The 24617-nt window shown below is 40.1% G+C and overlaps 1 protein-coding gene and 1 pseudogene across 1 annotated transcript; both read left to right on the forward strand.

Annotated features, from left to right (window-relative positions):
* The first annotated feature begins 219 nt into the window (after positions 1 to 219).
* On the forward strand, positions 220 to 8502 carry LOC132070809 (sulfotransferase 6B1-like; annotated as a pseudogene).
* A 1013-nt stretch (positions 8503 to 9515) lies between these two features.
* Positions 9516 to 14574, forward strand: LOC132070675 (sulfotransferase 6B1-like). The gene is made up of 7 exons (XM_059467660.1): positions 9516 to 9576; positions 10131 to 10270; positions 10719 to 10808; positions 12358 to 12484; positions 12890 to 12984; positions 13411 to 13567; positions 14444 to 14574. Exons 1-7 carry the CDS (start codon positions 9516 to 9518, stop codon positions 14572 to 14574), a joined length of 801 nt encoding a protein of 266 aa, XP_059323643.1.
* Positions 14575 to 24617: the final 10043 nt, after the last annotated feature.

Consider the following 24617-nt stretch of genomic DNA (forward strand, 5'->3'; position numbering starts at 1 on the left):
GTTTTTAGCTACCTTCTTGAAGGCATCAATCATAATGGAACTACCTAAACACGGAGTAGGTTCTTTTAGAGAACTAATATATGGAAGCCTTCTCCAGAGTTTTATTGAGATAAATACAGATCATAGAAATAATTATAAAAACATACCTCTTCTTATTTAGCACATGAGAGCACGTGTTTTGAAGCTTTCATACTTTGAAGCTGTTTCATTTAACAGGGAATGAATCAGCATGGGCAGAACTGTGCACCATGTAATGGCCAGCTGGCACTGTCCTGTAGCTGTCACAGAAATGTCTCCAGCCTCCTTCTGCAAAGCTCCATAACCAGGTCTGGTCAGTGTGGGAAGTCAGAAACCTTCAAAGAAATGGTGGTAGCTTGAACAACAAATACCATTAATCTGGAGATAATAAAATCCTTTTATCTGTTTTTCATTTCCTTTTAATCTCTATATGTTTTAAAGCTGCTTCTTAGAAATTTTGAATCAGGTGATGCTTTCTTGTCAGTCTCTGGGTTCACTGTTTAGCAGGATCACTGCTGTGTCTTATATCCTATAGGTGGGGCTAGGCACTTCTCCTCCTGTCTCTCAGCTCAGTGCCATGGCAGATGTCTGTATCAAAGGCTCACACTATGAAATCTGGATCCTGACTTTTTTTTTTGTCAAGAAATATAATTGCCCTCAAAATCCCTCCTCATGACATATATCTTCTAATTATATCTTTCTCCACAAATACGGGGTTTGGCCTTTTTCTTTTTCCTCTAGTTCCTAAGGATAAAATATGCTTCCTGGAAATAATTGGCCCAACTGCCCTTTCTTGCAAAAATACACTGGAAATACTTGGGAAGTTAGTCTGGAATATGTTTTTCATTTTGAAAACCCTACTCCAATGGTAAGCTATTACATCCCACTACACTAATAATTTACAGGTCATTTTCCCTCTTATTCCAACCTTAGGGATGACTGTACCAAATAATTCTTTTGCCAGCAGGTAAAAATACTAAATAAACACATTTTTTATCTTTAGTCCATGACAATTTATTTTCAAGGGAAGATAGGAAAGAAAAATTAAGTAAGCTGTTTTGTGTTTTGCTAGGGTGGCTGGTTTCACATCACGAATCAGCAAAATGCTACTTCATAGGACAGCAATTTTTAGCTGATATCAGTGAAATAAATGGAGCAGGTAGTGCCAACTTTGTGCCCTTTGGCACTCGTCATTGATCAGATGGACCAGGCCATGTGATATCCACTGGTTTCATATTATGTCTGCACATAGGTAGTCTTTCTATGCTGACAATGTTTTACAGAAAGAAGGGAAATGAAGGGAAAGCAAAGGCTTTTGTATGGACTGGAAAAAGCAGATGTAAAAATGTAGGGCTAGATCATCCCATGAGCACTGCACTATGGCTCAGGGACCAGGGAGAGCCCTGGATCTCCCTTGAATCCCTTGGGGAGAGCAAATGGCAAATGCATGCAGGTATGTAGTTTCTGGTCTGATTCCTTCCAGGGCCCAACAGGCAGCAGTCAAGAGATGGAGATAAGAAAGGATGGCATGTAAATTCTTGGCATACATTTTGAGGGAGAACTATTTTCTCATTTTTTGTGATACGTCAATCCTTTTGTCAGAGACTTAAATATTGAACCTGAGCCTAAAGCCAGTTCCTTTACTGGGGTCACTGCAGTCAGCAGCTCATCATGTGAAGTGCAGGATAAACACTACTCACTGTAGCTCAGGTTATATTTTCATCACCTCCCTAAGCACTGATCAGTTGTTAAACAATGACTGAGCTCATTAAAGAAATGTAGAAATGAGTAATTTTTGTGTAAGCACCAGGAAAACAGACCTCTGTAGTGCAGTCTGACGAGTGGCCCAAGAGTGCCTGTGCCCCTGTGCCCTCCTGGGCTCCAGCGGCCGGGAGCAGCCGGCCACACTCACAGGAGTGTCCTCAGCTCAGTCTCTAGTGCACTGAACACCTCTCCCAGTCCCAACACATTTTATCTAACTTTGGTGAGAATGATGAACGAGTGATATAATAAAGAAAAAAAGGAAATCCTAGCAGTAAGTACTGAAAAGAGATGAACTGCGTTGAGGATTTTGATCATGACTTTTCAATTCTAATCTGCAATTCATGTAGTTCTATTTTGTTACATTCAGTTTATAAAATCAGTGTTGTAGACACAGAATTATTGGCATGATATTTTAAAATTACCTAAGTCATTTTAGTAGAATGCAATTGCATATGGCTGTTTATCTGGTTTGTTTATGTGCAACTTCTATTGATTTCAAAGGTCTTTGACTGGAGCTGCCTGTATCTTCACAGGTTCAACAAAAGGTAAATTATTGTTCATAGGGTCAAGATAAAAAAAGAACAACACCCCAAGCATTTATTAAAGAACAATCTGTGGGTTTCTCCTTCTACACAGCATTTCACACTGTGACAGAGCCTGTGTCTGAGAGAGAAGAAGAATGGAGAAATCCAAGAACACATCTCATGATTTCATAGATAAGCAAATGATAGCTGCCAGCTCCAAGCATCGTGATGAACTGCTTTTTTCTTATAAGGGAATTCTCTATCCTGCTACTGTTTGCTATCCAGAAACATTCAAAGCCTTGGAGTCCTTTGAAGCCAGAAGGGATGATGTAATTCTGGCAGGATATCCTAAATCCGGTGAATATATATTTTTTTTTTTCATAAAAGGATTCTGTAACAGCAAGTAACAAGGTTTGGACCAAATATAGGCAGTATATACAATTTATAGCTAAAAAATATGATATATTATGCTAATTAATTTTATTTAGAATGTTTAACAAATTTTGTAAAACTGATTTCATTCTCAAAAGCACCAGAAATCCTTCATGAATATTAGATATGGGAAATTTTCTAAAAAACTGTGAAAAACATTCTGATTTTCTTTTCTATAGCATCTAAAGTTTTTTGTTGTCTTTACTTTTCATAGTCATGAAGTTAAATGCACAAATTGGAGACAATCAAAACACAGTTTTTTACAACAGAGGTAACTAGGTCTCCTCATATTCCACAATCTGCTCCCACATGTATATTTATAAAGTTAAGAGCTTTATGTTTTTACAATGTAGCCTTTGGTACCTTCAAATAGTATATTCAATATTAATTTGTTTAATTCCCATAGATGTCAGAAATAGCTATCAAAAATATTTTTGTAGTCCTTGAAGTGATTACACTGTTCTTTAAGTGTTGGGAAATCAAGAGGTTATCTTTGCTAGGGTTGCAAGTTTACCCTACCTATGGCTCCTTCTGCCTCAAAGAAATGGTCCACATGCAAGCCAAAGGTTTGGATTAGTTGTGTCACATATACACTTTAATCTTGCTGTTTCCTTCTTCCAGCAATTGGTTCACAGTGCCTTATAGTGGATATTCACAAAAGACAGGATTATGAAGGCTTTGCTTTTTCTTTGAACTTTCTTTTTGAAGAAATGAAATGCACTTGTTATGATTGCAGTGAGAAAGATGTAGGCACCAAGTGTCCAGAAGTCAGGACATGGTAAATCAGAGATGAGAGAGCTATGCAGGCTCTTTGTTATCTTTTGAAGAAACAGATAACAAGCGTGTCTAGGAAATGTCACATCAGAGAGGTTTTTCCTATTGTTAAAGAAAATGAGTGCACAATTTTTTGATCTAGTTCTTCTCCTGTTTTGAGTATTGTGACCCATCTTTCTTCCAAAGATATTCCAGCACACCAGAAAACACTTCATGTATTAGCTTTAAAGTACAGGTTCATTGCCCCAATCTCCCTTATATGTGTCACATTAAAATTTATTACATTAAGGCAGGTTTTCCTAGTTGAATCTCTGTGGTTCTTCTCCCTGATTAGTCAGTTTACAGTATACAAGTTAGTTTACAGTGTACTGAAGTGTTCAAGTTGGAGAAATATCTCCTTATGAGGAGCAAAGGTAGGATCCTGGGTGGTGGTTGACCAGACAGTCAACTGTGATTGTATGGCATGAAAGGAGACCAGGTAACTCACCTGGTAGTACTAGCACCTCTTGAGTTTCCTGGTAAATCCATTTCTGTCCATTCTAAAAGTTTTGCAAGCACTTCTGTATTTTTCTTCTTTCAGGCTCAAACTGGCTAAGTCAAATCTTAACTGACCTGATAGCCATATCTCAAAAGAAAACACCAGGTAGTGAAAGCAGTGTGAATGCTGAAGAACCAAGAATGATTCCCTTCATTGAAATGGGAGATCTTGAAAAATATGAGGTGGGAACAGAATATGTATGGAAATGATCAACATTATGTGCTTCAAATACTGAATATATGATGTATGAACTCTTCCATTTTTCTATAAGAACTTTACTACTCCTCTTTATGTGGCATCTGGTCAGGATTAATTTACCATGGACTATCAAATATTGAGGGTTGAATGAATATTTCAGTGGGACTTCAGAGGAGGACATACCCATGAGATACATAAGAAGTTCAGAAATTCAACATATCATCTTTTGTATTTAAGAAGAGCTTCATGAAGTGTCAAATCATGTAATATTAGCATTTGTCTCTTTTACTAGCTCTTCCTCCTCCTCCCTTCTCTCAGACCTTGAGATGCTTCAGCTTTCACAGAGAGCTAATGTGTACCCCACCTCTATATCTGATCCCTTGTCTACCAGACCTGAAGAGAGTTATCACAAAAGAGAACTAACAATGAATAGTCTTTTTCCAATTGTTCATGGGCTTTTGAACATTAGAGCTACTCAGAGCAGCCCACTAATATCCCAGGAGAGCACTCACTAAAAAACCCAAAACTCATTTATATCAGCCATTAACTGTACATAAGTTCATCAAGGCCATATTTTAGCATAGGTTAATGAAAAGAATACTTGTACTAACTGAGCTGTCCACTTTCCTCCTTCCAATTCTTGAAGCGAATGACCAAATTACCTTCTCCAAGATTTGTGGCTACTCATCTCCGTCCTGAAAATCTTCCCAAATCTATCTTCCAAAACAATGCCAAGGTGAGTGCTGATTGTAATGTATTAAAACAAACACGTCTACATTTTTTTTCAGTTTAAAAAGAAAATGTAGTACTTTTCTGGCATTTAAGTATCACTCTACTACTAAGTGTTTAGCCTGGCCATTTCTACACGTTTACGGCTCTATATGTTTAAGTACTGCCACACTTAACCACAGTTTGCCCTTATTGGCTCCTTTGTGACAGGTTCCACAAGAGAGTTACAGGGTTTGAACAAATCCTCCAGAGGCAAAATGGATTTTGATGTGATTTCCTGTGGGAGGAATTTTATGGCATTGTTGCAAGTGAGGGCTTCAATGCGTCAAATTTCAAGAAGCATTTATATTTTTTAGAATTTTCCCTGTCACTTCAATGATGACCTATGCTTGTATTGAGCAAAACATACTTAGAATATGCAAAAATAATTTGGTTAATTTGTAAAAGATTATAATTATAGGCAACCATCTTCTCGTGGTACCAAAGCAAAGTTAAATACTGCACCTTCTGAATTGAGAATGAAATTGCTACTTCTGCAAGGAGCACATATGGTATTAGAAATCCCCAACTGCAGTTATAAAGTATATTATTGTTATTTCTTTTTTTATGCTGTAGTCTTCTACGTCTTTCCCTATAAATAATATTTCAATTTTTTTCTAGATATTGTTACTGATTCGTAATCCAAAAGATGTTGCTACATCTTATTACCATTTTTGCAATGGCTTGCCAGTTCTTCCCTCCTATGAGACCTGGGATGATTTCTTCACAGATTTCATGACAAAGAAAAGTACAGTATATTTTTTCTGTCTATGTCAATTGTCCAATGATTTGTTATTTTATAAGAACCTTTGTTCTTTGGTAAATCAGCTTCACTAGGATCTTTTGGTTTGCAGTACAAAAGACAGGGAGATTAAAGACAGAGAATTAGAAATCTGAACTGAAGTTTATCTTACTGGTCTTCCTGCTTGAGGCTACTATTTAAGAAAACTGCGATTCCAGAGACTTCTTGAATTTTTACAAACTTGTTTTTTTTCCTGGAAAAAGCAGTTCTTCCTTAACTCTACCTTGGGTCCCCTTTACCCCTGCTCTCCCATGTCCAACATCATGTGACTGTGGTGATATATAATCACCTCAAAGGCGAATTGGATGAAAGGAATTATTTGGACTAAGTCTAGTGCATTAAAATGGGGACTAATTCTAATGCATTGTAAAAGGGAAAAAGTGATAGCACTGGTTTAAGATTATGAGTTTGGCATAGCTCATGGCCAGCAGAAAAGAGGTTCAACAAGGTCTTAGACTAGATTAAGGCGGTCTTACAAGATGGTTGGCAAGATGATGGCTTTTTTGGTGAACTCAGAGCTGTCTTGAAAAGGTTACAAGTTTAATTTTCTGACTATCATATCATATCATATCATATCATATCATATCATATCATATCATATGTTTGAGCTTGGAGCAAAACCGGACTACAGAAATGTGTAAACCCTGCCTGACATGATTAATATAGCCCTTGGCTGACATAGCTTCATGAGCAAAACCTGTATGATCTTAATTTATGCTTCATCTTGCGATCCTTTGTTCTGTTTAGTGGCTTGGGGATGCTATTTTGAATACCTTTCTGAATGGAACAAATATGCTGACAAAGAAAATATTATGACAATTACTTATGAAGAAGTAAAAGAGGTAAGGTTATCAACAGTTACAAATACTTTATACTTCAAGGGATTTTAACTGAAGCAATACACCCTTATATGAATGCAAGGTATCCAAGGTGTGTGAGACAGAGATTTGTTTTAAGGGAAGAAAAGGTGAAATTCAAACTTACAAACCTTTGTAAAATTTTGCTTGTGAAAATATTTCTTGTTATTTTTTTATCTATGATATAAGACCAAATATTTGTAAATATAAATTTCCAGTAATATTTTTAGGAAGCAGCCTAAATTATTACAGCAGTGTAGATTTTGCTCACCTTTAAATCACATATAATATTTTGTAGCGTAGAAGAAGAGAGCTCGTAATATCCTCCAAAATAATTGTGGAGAAGAGGAACACTCCAGGCCACTGTAGTCCTAGAGAATTCTATGAATACCCTATGTATGCAGCCAGCAGAGAGATATAGGGAAGGGTAAACACCTTGGAAAGCAGAGTCATTTGTTTGAAAGTCATGCCATATGTTACCTTCCTCTTTCCAGAATCCTGCCCTGAGTGTGAAAAACATAGCCACGTTCTTTGGAATTCCTCTGACTGAGGAACAGCTCCAGCTGGTGGTAGACAGGAGCAGCTTCCAGTCCATGAAGAAAAAATCAGACAAGACCCATGGGTCATTTGGCAATATTTTCTTTCGCAAAGGTAGGAAGCTCCAAGGGGCTCAGAGGTAGAAATGTGCCACTCTCTGGGACTTGGGCCATTGTCTGGTTCTTTTTCCTGCACTCACTTTAGAATTGTAAGGTAGTGTCAAGCAGGTGATCACTGCTTTGCTTGACAAAAAGGACAATTGGTGAGGAAGATGCATAGCAAGGCTCTCACAGCAGAGCCACTCTTGGCTGCTCACAGGTGGCTGGCAGGAAGAGGACCTGTCATGTGTCTGAATTCCTCTCCACCTCTGTGCCTGGATCACCAAGTGCCCAGCCTTTGGAGCTGGCAGCACTGGGCCAAACTCAGCCTGAGTGGAGGGACCACACTTTGTAGGAGAGTATGGGAATCTTCTGAGAGGGCCACTGCCAAACTCTTGTTCACTCTTACACACTATAACTAAGCCAAGAATCCAGATGGACACAAGAGAGCGAAGACAAGGGAACTACTTTTGCAGTGTAATATGGGGGAGGTTGACGTGAGGAGGGCAACCTGGTTGTCAGAATCTATTTCTGCAATTAATGTTAAAGAAGTAACTGGATAAAAGCAGAAGCTGCCAAAAGAGCAGATGTCAGCTCTGCCTCCTGGAAGTTGATTCTTAATTCTTCATGACCTTCCACTTTGCCAATCATTGCTGACTAGAGGAGAGAGATGGAGGGAAACAGAATTTTAGGCTGCCTTTTTGAAACGTCGCCTTAAGTGGAGTTTGTTCTTTTCCATGATGAAAGATGATTCACATATATATGTAAGTCCACTGATTTCACAAAATTTTATTGATGTACAAAAATGTTCATCTGGAAAATGGATCAATGTGATTTAGTGTGCAATGCAATAAAAATGACAGCTGTATAGAAAAAAAAATGAAATATCTTCATTTTCAAGAGATTGTTTTTTGCTTCTTTGAAGGTGGTGTAAGTGACTGGAAGAATCTTTTCACTGAAGATCAGAATGAGAAAATGGACAAAGCATTTGAAGAACATATAGCAGGAACAAAACTTGGGAAGAAGTTGAAGTATGACTTGTACTGCAAAGCCTGAAGAGAAATGAAATGTGGTTAGAACAAGAACTTTGCAAGGCAGACTCAGATCATCAGAATGCTATACACTGGAAACCTAGATCAAATGATCCAAGTATCTTAGAATTACTGTAAGAATCATTGCAGCAGCCTTTACAGTGGCAAGCCTTTTGTTTAATGGTGACATCTTTGGCTACACCCATTTCCCGAAGACGATGTAAACTAATGATATTTACAAATATGCAACAGCCCTGTTCCAGATGTCACCTGGAAGGAAATGCCCCTTTTCTTTATAGACAAATTCTATCTCCGTAGCCGATTTCTAATTATTTAGCATATATATTATTTTTTCGTTCAAAAATGTTTCAAATCAGTCAACATCTTCACAGAAAATATCTGATATATGTGTAGTTACTGTGACCAATACTGTATTCAAGGGCATGAAAGAGAGTAAAAGGCCCCTCCACAGGGTAATTCACCTTGCTGTATTTCCTGTCTGTGTTGGGATGACCAGTGGAAATATCGATTTCACCATCTCAGCACACCTCACCTTCTAAAAAGGTGTCCCTCAGAACACAATTACAGCCCCAGAAGGAACAGTTTCACCGAAAGACTAAATTATGGACATGAGGATAGACAAATGAAAGGCAAGAAGTAGAATTTGATTTACACTATTCCTATAAAAGTTCACATGCAAGTGTCCTTCCTGTCAGATTTAATTACAAAAAATTCTCAGATTTGAGTATTTCATCCTGAGAAATTTGGTTTGGGTGATACCTGTCCTCAGGTCTGGACATTGCCTTACAGTGCCTGGATGCAGGACACAGCCATTGCCTGCAAGGAACCTTTATCCTGGGAGGTGTATCCATTTCTGGAGTAGTGTGTGGTAACCAATAAGTAGGGAAGTTGAAAGGAGTTGAAAAGTCCAATAGAGGTCTGCCTCTGCTTCTGCCAAGGGATGAGATGTGACCCTGAAGCAAGCAAGGTAGCACTCCACAGTATCTGCTCAACAGCTCTGCCCCTTTGACCTTGGGCACACCCTGGTTGATTATTCACCAGGGCTGTGATTTACCCTCAGCTGGAAACTCCCAGCTCAACTCAGTGGCCCCACAGGGCCACTCACTCTTTCACCTGCAATGGGATGGGGGAGGGAAACAGAGTGAGAGGAGTCATGGCTGAAATAAAGACAATTAAATACCTGAAGCAAGAGCTATGTGTGCAAGCAAAGCAAAGTAAGGAATTCATTCTATCCTTCCACCAGTCAAATGTTCAGCTGTGTCCCGGGCTCCATCACCCATGACAGTGACATGGTAAGACAAGTGCCTGAGCTCTCAGCATCTCTCTTTCCTTCTTCTTCCCTCACATTTTATTGCTGAGCATGACTCCATATGGAAGAGAATAATCCTTGGATCAGTTGGTGTCAGCTGTCCCATCTGTGTCCCCTTTTAATTTCTTGTGCACCTTCAAGCTACTCTCTGGCAGCTCAGTGTGAGAATCAGAGGAGGCCCTGACACTGTGTAATTACTGCCAGCAATGACTAAAACATCTCTGTGTTACCAACATTGTTTTCAGCACAAATTCAACACATAGCTCCATACCAGCCACTATGGGGAAAATTAATTCCATTGCTGTGAAAACCAGCACACACGCATTTGTTGAAAGGTTAAATTACAACATTGAACCAAAGTGGTTCACTTGAAACCAATTTGACAGTATTTACATCAGCCAGGTGTACATGAAAAAGTGAAGTGTAATGGATGTCCTACTGGTGTCTTTATCCTTTCAGGAACTAATTGGCTTGAACAAATGGTGAAGGAGTTAGCAGATGCCAAATATACAGAAGAGGAAATGAAAGAGAGAATAAATGCTGAAAAGAAGCTAGAGACATTCCAGCGTCTAGAATTTGGGGATCCTGGGATATATGAGGTAAGCAGGAACTGAAATTACAGTCCCTGCTCTTCCTACAGGGAGTAATAGCTAAAAAACAATGGCTGATCTCAGAGGTAATGGAGAACCTAGAGCCTTAACAACAGCCGTGGTCTGCAGAAGTAGCATGTGCTAGTGCTTCTGGTGTTCGAAAACAAGGGCCTCTGATGGGAGACAGGGTCCTCGTGCCATAGACCAAATAACTTTAATTAGTAAGACCTTTTTCTTAGGTGTCATGTTATTAGGCCTGTGTCATGTGAAATGGTGCTTGGTGGCAGAGGTTGGCAGAGGCCTACACCGCCAGTGCATCCCTGTGGGTTTTCCAAGTGATAAGATACATCTCTGGTCTCACCTTTTCTTATAACCTACAATAACTGAACAGGCACAACTCAAATAAGTTGAATAAGCTACTTCTGTCTTGTCACATTGCGTCTCACTTTCTTTAAAGAGGATGAAACAGCTTCCTTCCAGAAGAATTATAGTAACCCATCTGAGAGCTGATCTCCTGCCTCCATCCATTTTCCAAAGCAAGGCTAAGGTGAGTATTCTCTTTGCATCACACTGCAAAATCTTTCTATCCTACATTAGCTTTCCTCTGTGTGAGATGTCTTTTCTAAATTTTCATCTGAGCTGGTCAACACACAGCCACATTTCCAAGGTTGAAGTGACAGCTCAGTGTGCCAAGGCTGTGAACAAAGATCCTCTACCAGCTGCAGCTTTGCTGACTATTGGTGGGTTTGTTGCTGAATATCACTGTCATTTCAGCTCTCCTTCAGAAAGGTGCTTCCAGGTTGGTGGTAGAAACCTGAGCAAGGCAAGGAGTAATTCTGTCTGGTTTAACTTGCCTTCAAAACCAGGGTACCTGTGGAAAGCCCACCACAGGCTGTGGCTAAGATAATCTTAGATGGGAATTACTGCAGAGAGAAGCTAGGCTACATCTAGAGACTGTTTGTGGCTCTTTTGTTTAGTAGATGATGAACTCATTTGTCTGGGTTGGAACTAGGTCAGAACTGTCTTGAGGGAATCACTGAAAAGTTTCTTGTTTTCAGCCTGAAGCTTAGATTAGCAACAAGTGATATGCCAAAGCTCTGCTTTCTTACTCAAGAAAAGGAATTAGACCAGAATTGGATGGTCTGGTGCATTTTAGTGGACAAGTAAGCTTGCAGACAACACCAAGTTGGGTGGGAGTGTTGATTTGCTGGAGGGTAGGAGGCCCTACAGAGGGATTTGAACAGACAATGGGCCAATTGAATGAGGTTAAATAAGGTATGTATTTATCCTACAAAACGGGGGTCACACAAATCTGTGCAACACTAAAGACTGGGGGCAGAGTGGCTAGAAAGCTGCCCAGTGGAAAAGGACCTGGGGATGCTGGTTGACAGTGGCTGAACATGAGCCAGAACTGTGCCTGGGTGGATAAGAAAGCCAGTGGCATGCTGGCATGGATCAGAATATATGATGGGTAGGATATATGATCAAATAATGTGATCAGCTGGACTAGGGCAGTGATTGTCCCCATGTACTTGGCACTGGTAAGTGACACACCTTGAGCACTGTGTCCAGTTTTGGGCCTCTCACTACAAGGAGGACATTGAGGTCCTGGAGTGTGTCCAGAGAAAGGCACTGGAGCTGGTGAAGGGTTTGGAGCATAAGTTTTAGGAGAAGCAGCTGAGGGAGCTGGGGTTGTTTAGCCTGGAGAAAAGGAGGCTCAGGGGTACCCTTGCCACCTGAAGGGAGGTTGTAGCAAGGTGGAGCTTGGTCTCTTCTCTGAGTAATGAGTGACAGGCCAAAAGGAAATGGCCTGAAGTTGCACTGAGGGAGATTTGGATCTGGATATGAGAAAAAATTTCTTCATAGAAAGGGTTGCCAAGCACTGGTTGCTAGGGAAGTGTTTGAGTCACTGTTCCTGAAGATATTTTAAAAAAATGTAGATCTGATACTTAGGGACATGGTTTAGTGATGGACTAGGTACTGTTTGGTTAATGGTTGGACTTGATGACCTAAATGATTCTGTGGTTCAATGGCTCTATGTGATATGTCAAGAAGACAGCACTTTGGTCAGTAAAAGATGTATTTTCTTCCTCTAGATCCTTGTGCTAGTTCGGAACCCCAAGGACACGGCTGTCTCCTATTACCACTTCTGCAACAACCTGTCAGTGACGCCGTCCTTTGCCTCCTGGGATGAGTACTTTGCAGACTTCATGAATGGAAAATGTACTTTGCCCTACATCCTCTGGAACTTCTCCTAACATGAGTGGCATGCACAGGGCCTTGTGCATGGGAATCCTTCTGTGACATACCTAACCAAGGCACTCCAGAGCAGACACACAGGCCCCTGTTGTGGCAGAAACAAGAGTACCAATCTCTCAGAATGGAGAGATCATGAGAAAGCTTTAGCCTGACTTTACCATTCCCACAATTGTGGTTTGCCATATCAAGTGGACGGACCTGGGCCATGCTGCACTGACCTCAGAAGAAAGAACAGACATGTTGAGCTGGTCACCTCTTCACCATTCTAAAGCCACACTTAGAAAGCTGTCTTGGCTGACTCCTCTGATTTTGTTAAAGGCCTGTAATTGAGGAGTACTCTAGACAGTTATGCCTCTTCTTTGTTTGCAGTGGCCTGGGGATCCTACTTTGACCACATGGTGGAATGGAACAAATACATTGACAACGAGAGGATCATGACAATAAGCTATGAGGAACTCAAAGAGGTGTGACGTTCCACCCAGCTCTTCCTTGATGACTGTGTAGTGCATCCCTCCTGATATGTATGGGTGTGGGAAAGTAGAAACTCTTGGGGCAAGTCTGTCTTTAGAAGGATGTGCCTTTCTGAATTACTCATTTATGATTGAGGCAAGCCCATGGATGCTAGGAGGAGGATAGCCTTGCCTATTTGTGGAAGGAGTTTTATCTAGCAGAGGCACAGATTTTGGGAAAGAAGGAAAGGCCTTGAAACTGAGGCCAAAATGTGTAGGTTTCCTGGTCTGAGAAGTTTTCTGTTAGAGCTCTTGGAATTCCTTGGTGACATTGTGGGCGGCAGCTTCCCCTGCTGGGCTTCCCACAGGGCACTGGCTCCATGCCACAGCCAGAGTGTCAAATCTCTTGGTTTCACCTCTGTGCTATGTTCCTTTGGACAGGACCCAATACTGGGGATGAAAAAGATCGCTTCCTTCTTTGGATTTTCCCTGTGTGAGGAAGATTTTTCCAGAATTGCCAAGAAGACCACTTTCAAAGCTATGAAAGAGAAATCCAGTGAAACCCATGGAAAGTTTGGGGACGTCCTCTTCCGGAAAGGTAAGTCTCTGCAATTGGAGACCTGCCTTCTGAAGGAGAACTCTAGAAGGAGTTTTGAGTATGTTACTTTACTTAGCCATGAACTCATTGGACTGTCTGTGTGAGTTCTCTCCTGTGGTGCCACCTGTACAGAAAGCTTCTGCTGTTGACAGGATTTGGGGGCTGTTTGTGAGAAACTTTATCAGAGTGCCAGTCTTAATGTCCTCAGTCACTGCTTTTGTGTTGCTGTCTTTTTCTGTAATGGCCCTGCTTAGTTAGGTAAGTGAGGTGCCAAGGTGAGGGGTGGCACTGGCATCTTCCTGTTACCCACTCAGCAAGAGCTTTATGTGTCTCCTCTCAATGGACATGTCAGAGGTGGTGCCAGAGATGGTCTCTCTCAGGCCTGTGTTAGAGCTCTGGCAGCCTTCCTGCTCCCCACAACCTCTAGAGTCTTTGGTTTCTGAGTACTGCAAGCATGGGCTTTTAAAAATCCATTTCTTTCATCACTCCTTGGAGGAAGAGGGATTAAGCCAATCTCCTCTATACCATCTACCACAAAAAATTTCTCCCTACAGAGGAAGTAATTAATGAATGAGCTTTCTCCTGTGACAAAACCAGATTCCCCTTTTTCTGTGTAAAATCTTCATGAGGTCACCTTGGAAATCCCCTTCTGGGGAGGGAGCACTTGCAGGCAGCTAACCAGAAATGCTCCCTGTTATCTGGCTACAGCCTTTGCTTCTGTTCTTTGATACCTTTCCTCTCCTAGGCAATCAGACCTCTCAGGGCATTTTATGTGGTCCTTCCTGCCTTGTGTAGTCAATGACTCTGCTCCACTGCTGGCTAGATATTATTTTCTCTCAGGAGCATCTCCCTTCAGTTTTTGGTACTCATACACAGGGGTTGTTGGAAACTGGAGAGACGTCTTCTCTAAGGCTCAGAATGAAGAAATGGACCAGAAATTTCAAGATTCCCTAGGAGGAACAAAGATCGCAGCAAAGATAAAATATGATGTGTACTGCAAGGCCTGAAAATAAGCAGATGAATAGCATGACAGCAAGTCATGTTCCAAAGGTGATTCTCCTAAGGTGGATAGTGCCCATTTTTCGTTCCCATGAGAGAAGAGAGAAACTCCTCTGACAACTACCTGGTACCTCCAAGAATTTGGTAGATAATTCTTAGGTGTCTAGACCTTGTGCTTTGACTGATGTAGCCAAATAAAATGTGTGTATATCTCAAGTGAATGCCTGGCATCCTTTCAGGAGGGAGATGGTGCACAGCCATCATGGCAGCAGTCTGGTGGCATCCCTGTCTCTGCTTCTTGATGAATGAGGCCCCTGCAGGTCTTGTTGGTGAGAGAGAGGGATCAACACAGAGCTTCTCCTCTGGCCCAGAGTGGACTTGACATGGATATATGGTGTGGGTCTGAACCACCAAATGTCTATAGAATAGGTAGAATATATTAGTCTGTGTTTAGATCCATCATAGCTGCCATGGTGTTGGCAGGTCAGAAAGGCCTTTGACACTTTGGCAAACTTCACACATTGGTATGGCAAAGGGTGGAATTTATAAAGATCAGAGGGCCATGAGTTCTTAAGTAACAAGCCGCTATATGTTTTTTGGAGCATTTTACTCCTATTGGACTCTCTAGGAAGGTAAGTGGCAAGTAGGAAGAACCACAACATTCAAACGGGAGGACTGAAGGAAAGAAGCCCCTTGATGACCCTAAGCTAAACTAGCAAACTATTAGAGTGGCATTTATTTGACAATAAATGCACTTATGCTACATAGGTATGTTTTCCACACCCTCCTTGCTGATGTTGATGTCCTTGCTACATCTGTGACATCTACAATGTCACAACCTTGTCTCATCACCCTTGTCACAACCAGCATCATAGGAAACCACAAAAGCCAAGGAGGCGTCTGTCTGGCAAATGGAATTTGGTTCCTTGGAAGAAGTATTCCTCTGCCATATTCCTAGGTAGATTTACCAGCAGGACTCTTACACTGAACTAAGATTAAGTACTGAGCAACCAGAAACCACAAATGTAATTAACAAAACTGGGAAATTCTTAAGTCCCTGTCAAAGTGCTGCACAGCTCCTCGGGACTACCCCTACCCTGCCCATGGCCCAGGGCTCCATGCCAAGCTCTGCTCCAGGCTCTCAGGCCCTGCTCCAGTGATGGTGCAGCAGGGTCAGGCTTCAGCTCCCCAGAGGCTGCCCTGGCCACTGGCCCCGCCAAGCTGGACCCATGCACAGACCTACATCCTGGCCAGTCCTCAGCCCATCACCTTCCCCAGGAGAGTGTCCGATGCCTGGGCTGGGGCTGCCCAAGTGCTCCTGGCTGCTGTGCACCTGGCTGGACAGTGGGATGGGCTTTGGCTGCCATGCCCTGCATCCCTTGTGTGACAGGGATAATGGGAAGTGATGCAGATTCAGCTCTGAAGGGTCACTCAAAGCCTGCTTTCCAGGCAGATTTTCTAAATGTGTGTGCAAGAGCTGCACATGTAAAAAAGCTCTGCATGGACAGGTATGTTTGTTTAAACCTGATGATTCTGGGATTGTAGGTTTCCATTGCCAGAAGAGTAGAACTTTGTCTTATTCTGGGCTTCCATGGACGAAAAGAGGCAAGTGACCATGACCCATAATTTTTGCAACTATCAACATGTTTACCGGTTACTTAGTACAGCACATTTTACTATATGGTGATAGGGAAAGCTATCTAGACAACAGAAAACACTCTGTAATCTCAACGTCTGCAAGGAGTTGAACAAGGAGTTAAAGTAGGGAACAAGCCTAATCAGAAATGGGAAAAAAAAAACCCTGAAATATTCAAAAGGCATTTATTAAGCTAAAGAGGTAACATCTTAAGGTCCGTTGGTTTGGTTTTTTCTTCTGCAAAGATTTTTTGCAGCCTAAGGGCCCTTAGCAATCCAGAAACTTTGGAAACTCTGAAGTTCTTGTAAACTACAAGTGATGATGTGATTCTCACCAGATTTCCTGAAATGGGTGGGTCTTTCTTGCTTGATGAAGTGTCCATTGCTGCAGTACAGAATTGTGTGGCGGCACATAACACAGCAACAATGTCCATGATGAATTCAGATTTCTGTGGAGGAACAGGAGCAGGGGTTGCTCCCTGTAGGAAGTCAGAAGGTGATTCCATAGGCTTTCTTCATTGCAGGATGAAGGTAATTTCTTGGTGCTGGGTGGAGCTACATGCTCACCTGCCATCCAGACTCTTGGACCCTTTTCCTCTCCCCATACCTTTCAGTCCCAGCATTTGGGTTTCCTGGTTGCCTTCACATTTGCTCCAAATCACTTAGAGAAACAACAGGCCATTTGAGGGGGAAAAAAAAGGAGTTGATATTTTATCCAGATTACATCTCCTTAAATGCTCCACTTGAATTCTCATTTTTTCTCAGACAGAAAAGTTATAAAATTGTCATATGTAAATATCATAGGTAATTTAGTGATAATTTGATGTCTGAGTTGTAGCATCTCAAATTGTCAACCAATCTTTAAAAAACTGTGTTAGAAAATGCTTTATGTGACTTATTTTAAATATAATATGCTCTAGATTCATCTCACTTAATTAGATGATGTGGTGGTGAATTATGGGTAAGCTGAGAGGGGTGCAGCCAAACTTTCAGGTCTACAGAGGGAAAGGACTTTTAGCTTCCAAACAACATTTTTCACAGAAATTATTGCACTATGACTTGAGGAGATGAGCTCAGACTCTTGATGATTAAAAGGCTGAAACTGGATTTGGTTATTAGTAGACAAGGTAATGGTTGTACAGAAACTCTTCTGAGAATTAATGAAAGCTTTGGATGGACATAAATCATTTTAGTCTATGAAGACTGTTACTTTTCACTGATTCCTCCAATTTAAAAAAAAATTATTTTCAGAAATTGATCAGTTTTATTTCCCTTTCACAAGTTTTCATTCCAGGTTGGTTTGGATTTACTTCTAGAAATACCATCATCAGTCTTTGCTGATTTGTGAAATCTTATAGTTTCTCATCTGATGTTACACCATTTAAAGGATTTCCTTCTTCTGACCTCTCAATCTATGTATGCTTATGGGTGTACAGGCTGGAAACCTTGTCTGTAATGAAAGTCCCTTCCTAAGGAACGCAGTTTTAAATATTTTTCCTTTGTTTCATTTAGTTTCATCTATAGTTCATCAAACTATCTTTTTCTAGTAAAATGCTTACTTTGTATTTGTTTCTGGTCCTGTTAAAGATAATGAAAAAATTATCTTTCGGAAGATAATTCAGTCTCATGTCTCGCTCCAGTTGTGCCTTTTCAAAGTAAGGCTAAATCTTTTTGATTTGATCTGAAACTAATATAGCATTTTCATACAACTTAGTTTTTAATTTCTTGCGTAAAATGTCTTTTCTGAGACTGAACGTAGGCTTTAAAGGGGTGATTATACATTTCTGAATGTGAAGTGATAAAGTGCCATTTCCAAAGACTCAGGATACACATTCTTTTTCAGTCATGGCTCCATAGGCTACAGTTGCCTTCCCTCATCCCTGCCAAAGACAAATGTTCCCTCAAATTTCCTTGCAGAGCTGCTCCCTGGCCTCTTTTATCCCAAGTAATCCAGACTAGGATACCTTAACTAACTGAAAGGATCTTCAGTTGTCCAAAGCTTAGAGGTGATGCTACCTAGAGCTTTTTTTTACAGTGGACAGACCATAAGCACTGAGAGGACTGTAAATTTATAAACGCTTTACATTTACATTTAGCTAAACTCAGACAATTAATGTTTAAAATACAGAAACTCAGTTTCTTCCAAGTGAGAACATAAAAATATAACAGACGTTTCTCCTCGCATTCTTTGTCTCAGTCCAGCAACATTTTGTGGCATTTTGGGTTGCAGCAGGCCCCACACAGGCTGAATATTCCTGCGAAATCTGAGCTCATGGCTGCCCCAAAGGCTAGGCTTACTTTCCACTTCTGACTGCAGTTGTCTGCTCCTTTTTTTGCATAAGCTCTTCTGTTTGTTAGACACCCCCAGCTTTCTGAAACAGCACAAAACACTCACTTTTGGTGGCAGCAAGCTGTCTGATTGACCCAGCTGTCTTGCACAACCTCACCCTTGGTGTCTCTGGGTGACTAAGAAAGAATTTCTTGCTTCAAAGACTTGGCTCTGTCATTTTCTGCTTCTTTCAGGCATCTGCTAATATCTGCCCTTGCTGCAGGCTTCCTCCCCACTGGGTCATGCCCTCATGCTCCAGAAGACTTTTCCCTTCAGCCAGGACAGGCACAGAAAGGCAAAAGGCAACCCCCCGGCTGGCCACTGAAAGGAAGCAGGGTAGACACAGCACTCTCTGCATGCACTGGTATTTAGCATCCCTCTCCCTCACACCCAGACAGGGACAGCAGTGGGTATAGACATGCTGGAAGTCACAGTCTTTTGGGCTGGGGTTGGGGTGGAAATTGGACTTCTTTCTGAGAGGAGAACTTTGGACCTCAATTCAGTGGTGATCATTTCAGGTTTATTGTATTCCCTCTGGTTGTTTTACCAAGAAAGTCATTCTTATTTGAAGAATACAGAATTTATATATTTTCTGTCCAGAAACAGCTTACTAAGGAAGGTGTGCATTCATTATTTTTTAAAACAATATTGAAAATTTTTAAAATGTTAAACATATATATTTTCTGAGTATTTAACATCTTTTTCTTAGCCACTCAGTTGCATACTTACGAGTTTTTTCATATTAGATCCAGAACATCAAAGATAAAGCCATTTACTTTAACTTTTACTTGTCCTCGAGGTTAAGTACTTCACATCTCTATGAATGGGAAAGGTACTTCCCATTCTCTAGAAAGATGTTCTAATTATCAGCATGTACATGTAAAAAATAGTTGTAGCCAAAGTGAGCATAGCTTTTTGGCAATGAACAAAAAATCAGAATTTGAACTTGTGTTTGGCTGAAACTGCATTTTCTGACACTGTTATTTAGGTCTTTCCACCAGAAAAGTACTCAAAAACCTTAGCCCTGAATTCCCCCACTCTTGAAATAATTTTCATGTATTATTTTTAAGGTTCCAATGACACAAATGTAGTTCTGCATTGAACCTTTCCTAGAAAGAGACTGAACCAGTGGTTAATGACAGGGGTTGGTTTTGTGCATTTGGCTTCTCTCCAGCAAATGCACATTGGCTGCTGCAGCTGGAATGTGATGAGGGGAAATTTGGAGGGAAGCCATTGTACTCTCTTCAGTGATTCCCATGTGCTTTCCTACCCACTTCCAACTGTCTGATGGCTGATAAGAAGCAAATCTGGGGTGCCTGAGCAACGTTCATTTATGAGAGGACTTCTCTGTCTGCAATCCTAAGGAAAAGGGAAGGATGGACCGAAACATCAGGACAGGTTGGATATAGTCCCCAGACTTCCTCTTGGACAGTGTTTTCTAGGCCTTATTTTTTTTTTGAAGGCATGTAATTGTTTACAAACTGTGCAAAGCACAACATCAGAGCAATCAGATTGGTGTTATTGCCTGAAGATTTGCTTATATTAATAGAAACAATATATGCTTGTTGTGTATGATTCAATAAGAATTTATTAAAGTCCTGGGATCAAAAGAAAAATTTTCACCGAGACTGTATGCATCAGTATGGACAGTTTCATTCATTCTCCTTGCTTGCAAAAAAGATCAGTTACTTATTTTTGAGGCTTTGTTATTGCTGTTTGCAAATATTTTAAAGAAAAGTCATGTCGAGTACTACAACCTGCATTAAATGAAGCAGTAAAATTTTTGAGTGGCAATTTTTTTGGAGGGAGAAGGGTATAACATGGCAGTGAGAGAAGTACTGTTATGATGAAAAAGCTCATGTTCAAAAATACAGAGATCAAAGGTTTGAGAGGACATAAATTAAGAGACATAGATGATGTTCTATAGATATAGATGATTATACCACAGACATGCATGCTAAAATAGTTGAAGAACTCAGTCAGAAAGTTCTTCCAGGGTTGAGACCTAATAAAGCACCTCTGATTATCCTCCTGCTAATACAGAAAATCTTTCTTTCATCTTAGTCTTCCAAAGACAGTTTACTGTAAAGAAAATGAAATGCAGCCCAGGACTGGGAACAAGTCAGAATTCAATCAGTTATTTGTCCCAGCTAGTTCTGGATATGATGCTTCATTGCTCTTCTGTTTCTTAGCTCTTGCTTCATAGTCCAAGTCCCCCAGCTGAATATAAATCCAAAGTTATGAAAGGAAGGTAGTGGTGAAGAAGAAAACCTTTCTCCTCTACCTAACACATCTCTGCTTTCACTGCTGTTGAATACTTTTTGCTCTTCAACACTGGCTTGGGAATTGACTTACCTGCGCAGTTGAGTGAAACAGGCATTTCAGTGATCAGTATCTAAAGTCAATATCTAAGCTATGAGGAATCAAAAGAGGTGGGGTTACTGCTAATGAAAGTAAAACATATTTCAACTTTTAGTCAGAGTACTATTGAAATAATGTACTGCAGGTCATAATGATCCATTAAGATCAGCTCAATGATACTTCAAAACAGAAATGGTTGGGAAATCGCTATTCCTGCAAGTGACATTAAAATATTACATATTTATGTAATATAGTGACTGGCTTTTATTGAAACCTGAAATATTAAAACACATTTTTTGAAAAAAAGAAAAGAAAAGGGAAAATTTGCATAAAATTTTATTAGCCTTTTTTCTTGGAAAGTATTTTGGCAGGAGCTCTTAACATATATGTTGAAATGCTTTTAGAAACACTCAAAATTGGGTTTGGATATTACATAATTCTAATTAAATTCTTTGGCAAAGGAGCAATTTTTCCAACTTCAAACAAAGAATGTACTAAAGAAGATGGGCTTTAAAAATAAAAAGCAGGTTGTTTTACAAACCATGTGTCCACTGCTCTCCATAACGATTCTTGGCGCACAAAGTATGCACATCTACACATCCCCAGTCTGTTGACGGAATCAGGACAGGTCTTAGAGGTTCACTTTCTTTCCTAAATTGTCTGGAACATGTTGGCCATGTATGAATCATCAGTGACCTAATTTTCAGAATTATAGAGCATTTATTTTTTACCCATTTTATATGTATCAGTAGATGGTGATACCATGAAATAGCTCTTAAAATCAGACCAGTATCTTATGTAAAGATATATAAGGTGTGTTGGAAAGAAATTTTACCCAATACAGCATTGTTTTTTAAAAATAATCAACACATTGCTATGGAATTTAAATTACAGGACTGAAATGAAGAGTTAACTATAAAATATGGGTCCTATAGATGGAATTGAAAACTGCATTGCCATAACATGAAATAATTTGCATTTAGTAAAAGTTTTTAACTACTACTTGCATGTGTTCTCTCTTATTGGCCTTACTACAGATTAAAAATGTCTTCTAAGTGTCTTCTTCAAAAAGTCTGAAGTACATGGGTATGTTGGGAACGCTGCCCCACCATCAGACATCCTGCTTCTTTAGTTCAGTCCCTCCCTGTCCACTGGAATCTGTTCCCCGGGAAACAGATTTTTGGCTCATGGCCCTGCATCTTTCTGGAACACTTACTCTTACAAATACATAATCATAAGCCATGTCAATGAATCTACCAGAGTTTCCTGAAAGTTATTGGTAGTACAGTGTTTCCCACTTGCATCATTTTGTACGGACAAAATAGCCTTGCATGAGGAGAAACTTCTGCATGCTGCATCCCTTCCTACTCTGCCTCTTAGATTTTCTCAGGGGAGCCAGGACCCAAAGCCTATTCACACCAAGCCCATTAAAGAAAAATTGTGAAGCCTACAGTTACAGTGCTGGAACACTGCCAAAGGTACAGCCAAAATATAATTCTGTATAAATTCTGAATCACTATCAGATGCTGGGAATGAGAAGGGTAGCTGAATCCCCTGGGTCTCCTTGACTAGTGAAAATTGAAGCATCTCCCAAGAAGACCAGTTTCCAAGCTATGAAAGAGAAACCCTCTGAACCCCAAAAATATTTGGGAATAATTTTTCAGAAAGGATGAGCTGATAATTTTTTGTAGGCAACAGTAAAAAATTGTATTCCTGTTCTTAGTACTAATAATACTAAGTATTATTAGTTCTTATCCTGTTCTTAGTACTAATAATACTCTCACAAATATATAGCTCTTGCTATATAGAAAAATATGTGGATGCGTTTACAGAACAGTACCAAGAATCATTGAGCTTATCTAGGCTCCATTATCTGGTATCCTGGTATCTTCCTGATGGAGAGAGGTAAGTGCTTGCAGAAGAAAGTTCATTTATTGCTAGATGTGAGTCCTGGTGTATTATCTTGTGGGGGTACTCTTCCCTAAGATTGCTTTGTCCCCTGAGGAAATCTCATCCAAAAATACAATTTATTTACCACTTATTCAGAAGTAATCTATTAAAGAGTTATGTTATGGGAAAATGGGCCATATTTTAAAAAAAATGTTGTGAATCGTAGCTTGCCAGCTGTGCAATACAAATCAGTTACTGCACGCTCCTCATGATACTAATTCTAGGTTTTCCTTACCAAGGCCATGCAAAAGTGAACTGCTCTACTTGACCTTGGTGGAATGAGCTGGATTCTTACAATTTTGTGTAGTGGTTCATACAACACAAAATTTCTGTGAAGAAAAGAGTAATCAGCTGGATTTTCATATCCTGTTGAGAAATTCCATTAACTCCATGAATGTTATGATTGCTTTTAGATGAAGCTGCATGTGACTTACTGGATGAGAAGAAATACTTAATATCTTGAATTGTGTTTAAGCAAGAATTAAAGTACACAAGTGTAATATTTTTCATCCTATAAACCACAGCTCAGGTGCTGCCTAACTCCAGAGGTGAAAAAACTCATTTTTTATCTTAAAGGTCTCTATACACCCAAACTCTACTTCAAGACACAACCAAGAACTCTTCTGTCTTAACAGCCTCAGAACCCTGGGGCTTCTTGAAATCATGAACAGCCCATTTGAACTTCATAGTTAGAAGTCATCTTTCCCTCATACTCAGCACTTTTGGAATATGAGCCTCCATCTAGACCTCTCCAGATGGAAACAGCTGAATATGCTAATAATCTTTACAAACCTTTTGCAAAGCATGTAGTGTTGATTCATCAGAACAGCATTCACTACAATAAAATGCTTGCTAATTCTGATCTGCCTACACAGGCCCAGAAGAACAATCTTGGTTTTACAAAAAATGCTTATTTAGCCTGTCACTTTTAAAATGCTTTCTTCACCTCAGAATAACTTGGAGGCTAAAAGGCTCAGCACAGCTCTTCTGGTAATTGCAACCTGGGTCGAAATTCTTGGCACTGGGCTGAGGAGAAATGTGCCAACCTGGGAAGCAGGGTCTTCTGGTGGCCTGAAGCGAAATTGGCAGGAGACTAGGGCACTCTGGGGAAGACATTTAAAAACTAAAGACATATGAAGTAGTGCATATGTGTTGGTTAATATAGCACAGCATAATTATTTCTCTGCAAAAAATATTCAAGGATTGAAAAAAAGAAATTCCCATTTCTAACAGTTTCTTTCCCCTGAATTTTATAGACTTCCCACAGAAACTTAATTTGAAGGCCACTTATGAAAGCCAGACTATGTTTTACACAGCATTTTGTCTGAGCACAATTTTTCAGATTCTCCTTGTTTGGCATGCTAAGAAGAGCTGGGCAGTTCCACACAGGAGTTTCAGTTTCATGCCATTTAAAGATTATCTGAGTAACATGCACTTGGGGCAGCATTATAAGCCCTCTCTATAGTTACTGGAAATCAATAAGTCCCCCTGAGTATAAAAGGGTGAGTCTGATTTTAGATGGGTTGAGTCAACTTCTAGTCTCCCCTGACACTGCAGCAAGTTTTTGTTGCAGCAAGTTTTGTAAGCTTGCCAGATGAATGTTTGCATGGTATTAATAAATCCACTATGAGTTTTTTATTAGCAAGGGTGGATAGTATATTTAGGCAATGTAGTTTTCATTTTATCCCAGTTTTAAAAGATGGTTGTAGTCACTGAATATAGAAGGTGTTCCTAGAATTTTATGGAGATGAAACTGAAAGGATGCCATAAACTGAA

Source organism: Ammospiza nelsoni, chromosome 3 (genome assembly GCF_027579445.1).
Source record: "Ammospiza nelsoni isolate bAmmNel1 chromosome 3, bAmmNel1.pri, whole genome shotgun sequence".
Classification (NCBI taxonomy): domain Eukaryota; kingdom Metazoa; phylum Chordata; class Aves; order Passeriformes; family Passerellidae; genus Ammospiza; species Ammospiza nelsoni.

What these genes read in the sequence shown, in the direction of transcription:
- LOC132070675 (XM_059467660.1), top strand. Translation starts at nt 9,516, where the DNA reads ATGGCTGAAATAAAGACAATTAAATACCTGAAGCAAGAGCTATGTGTG. An exon ending in TTTTCCAAAGCAAGGCTAAG is followed by an intron (nt 10,809 to 12,357) that starts GTGAGTATTCTC and finishes TTCTTCCTCTAG; the next exon opens with ATCCTTGTGCTAGTTCGGAA. An exon ending in AGACTTCATGAATGGAAAAT is followed by an intron (nt 12,485 to 12,889) that starts GTACTTTGCCCT and finishes CTTTGTTTGCAG; the next exon opens with TGGCCTGGGGATCCTACTTT.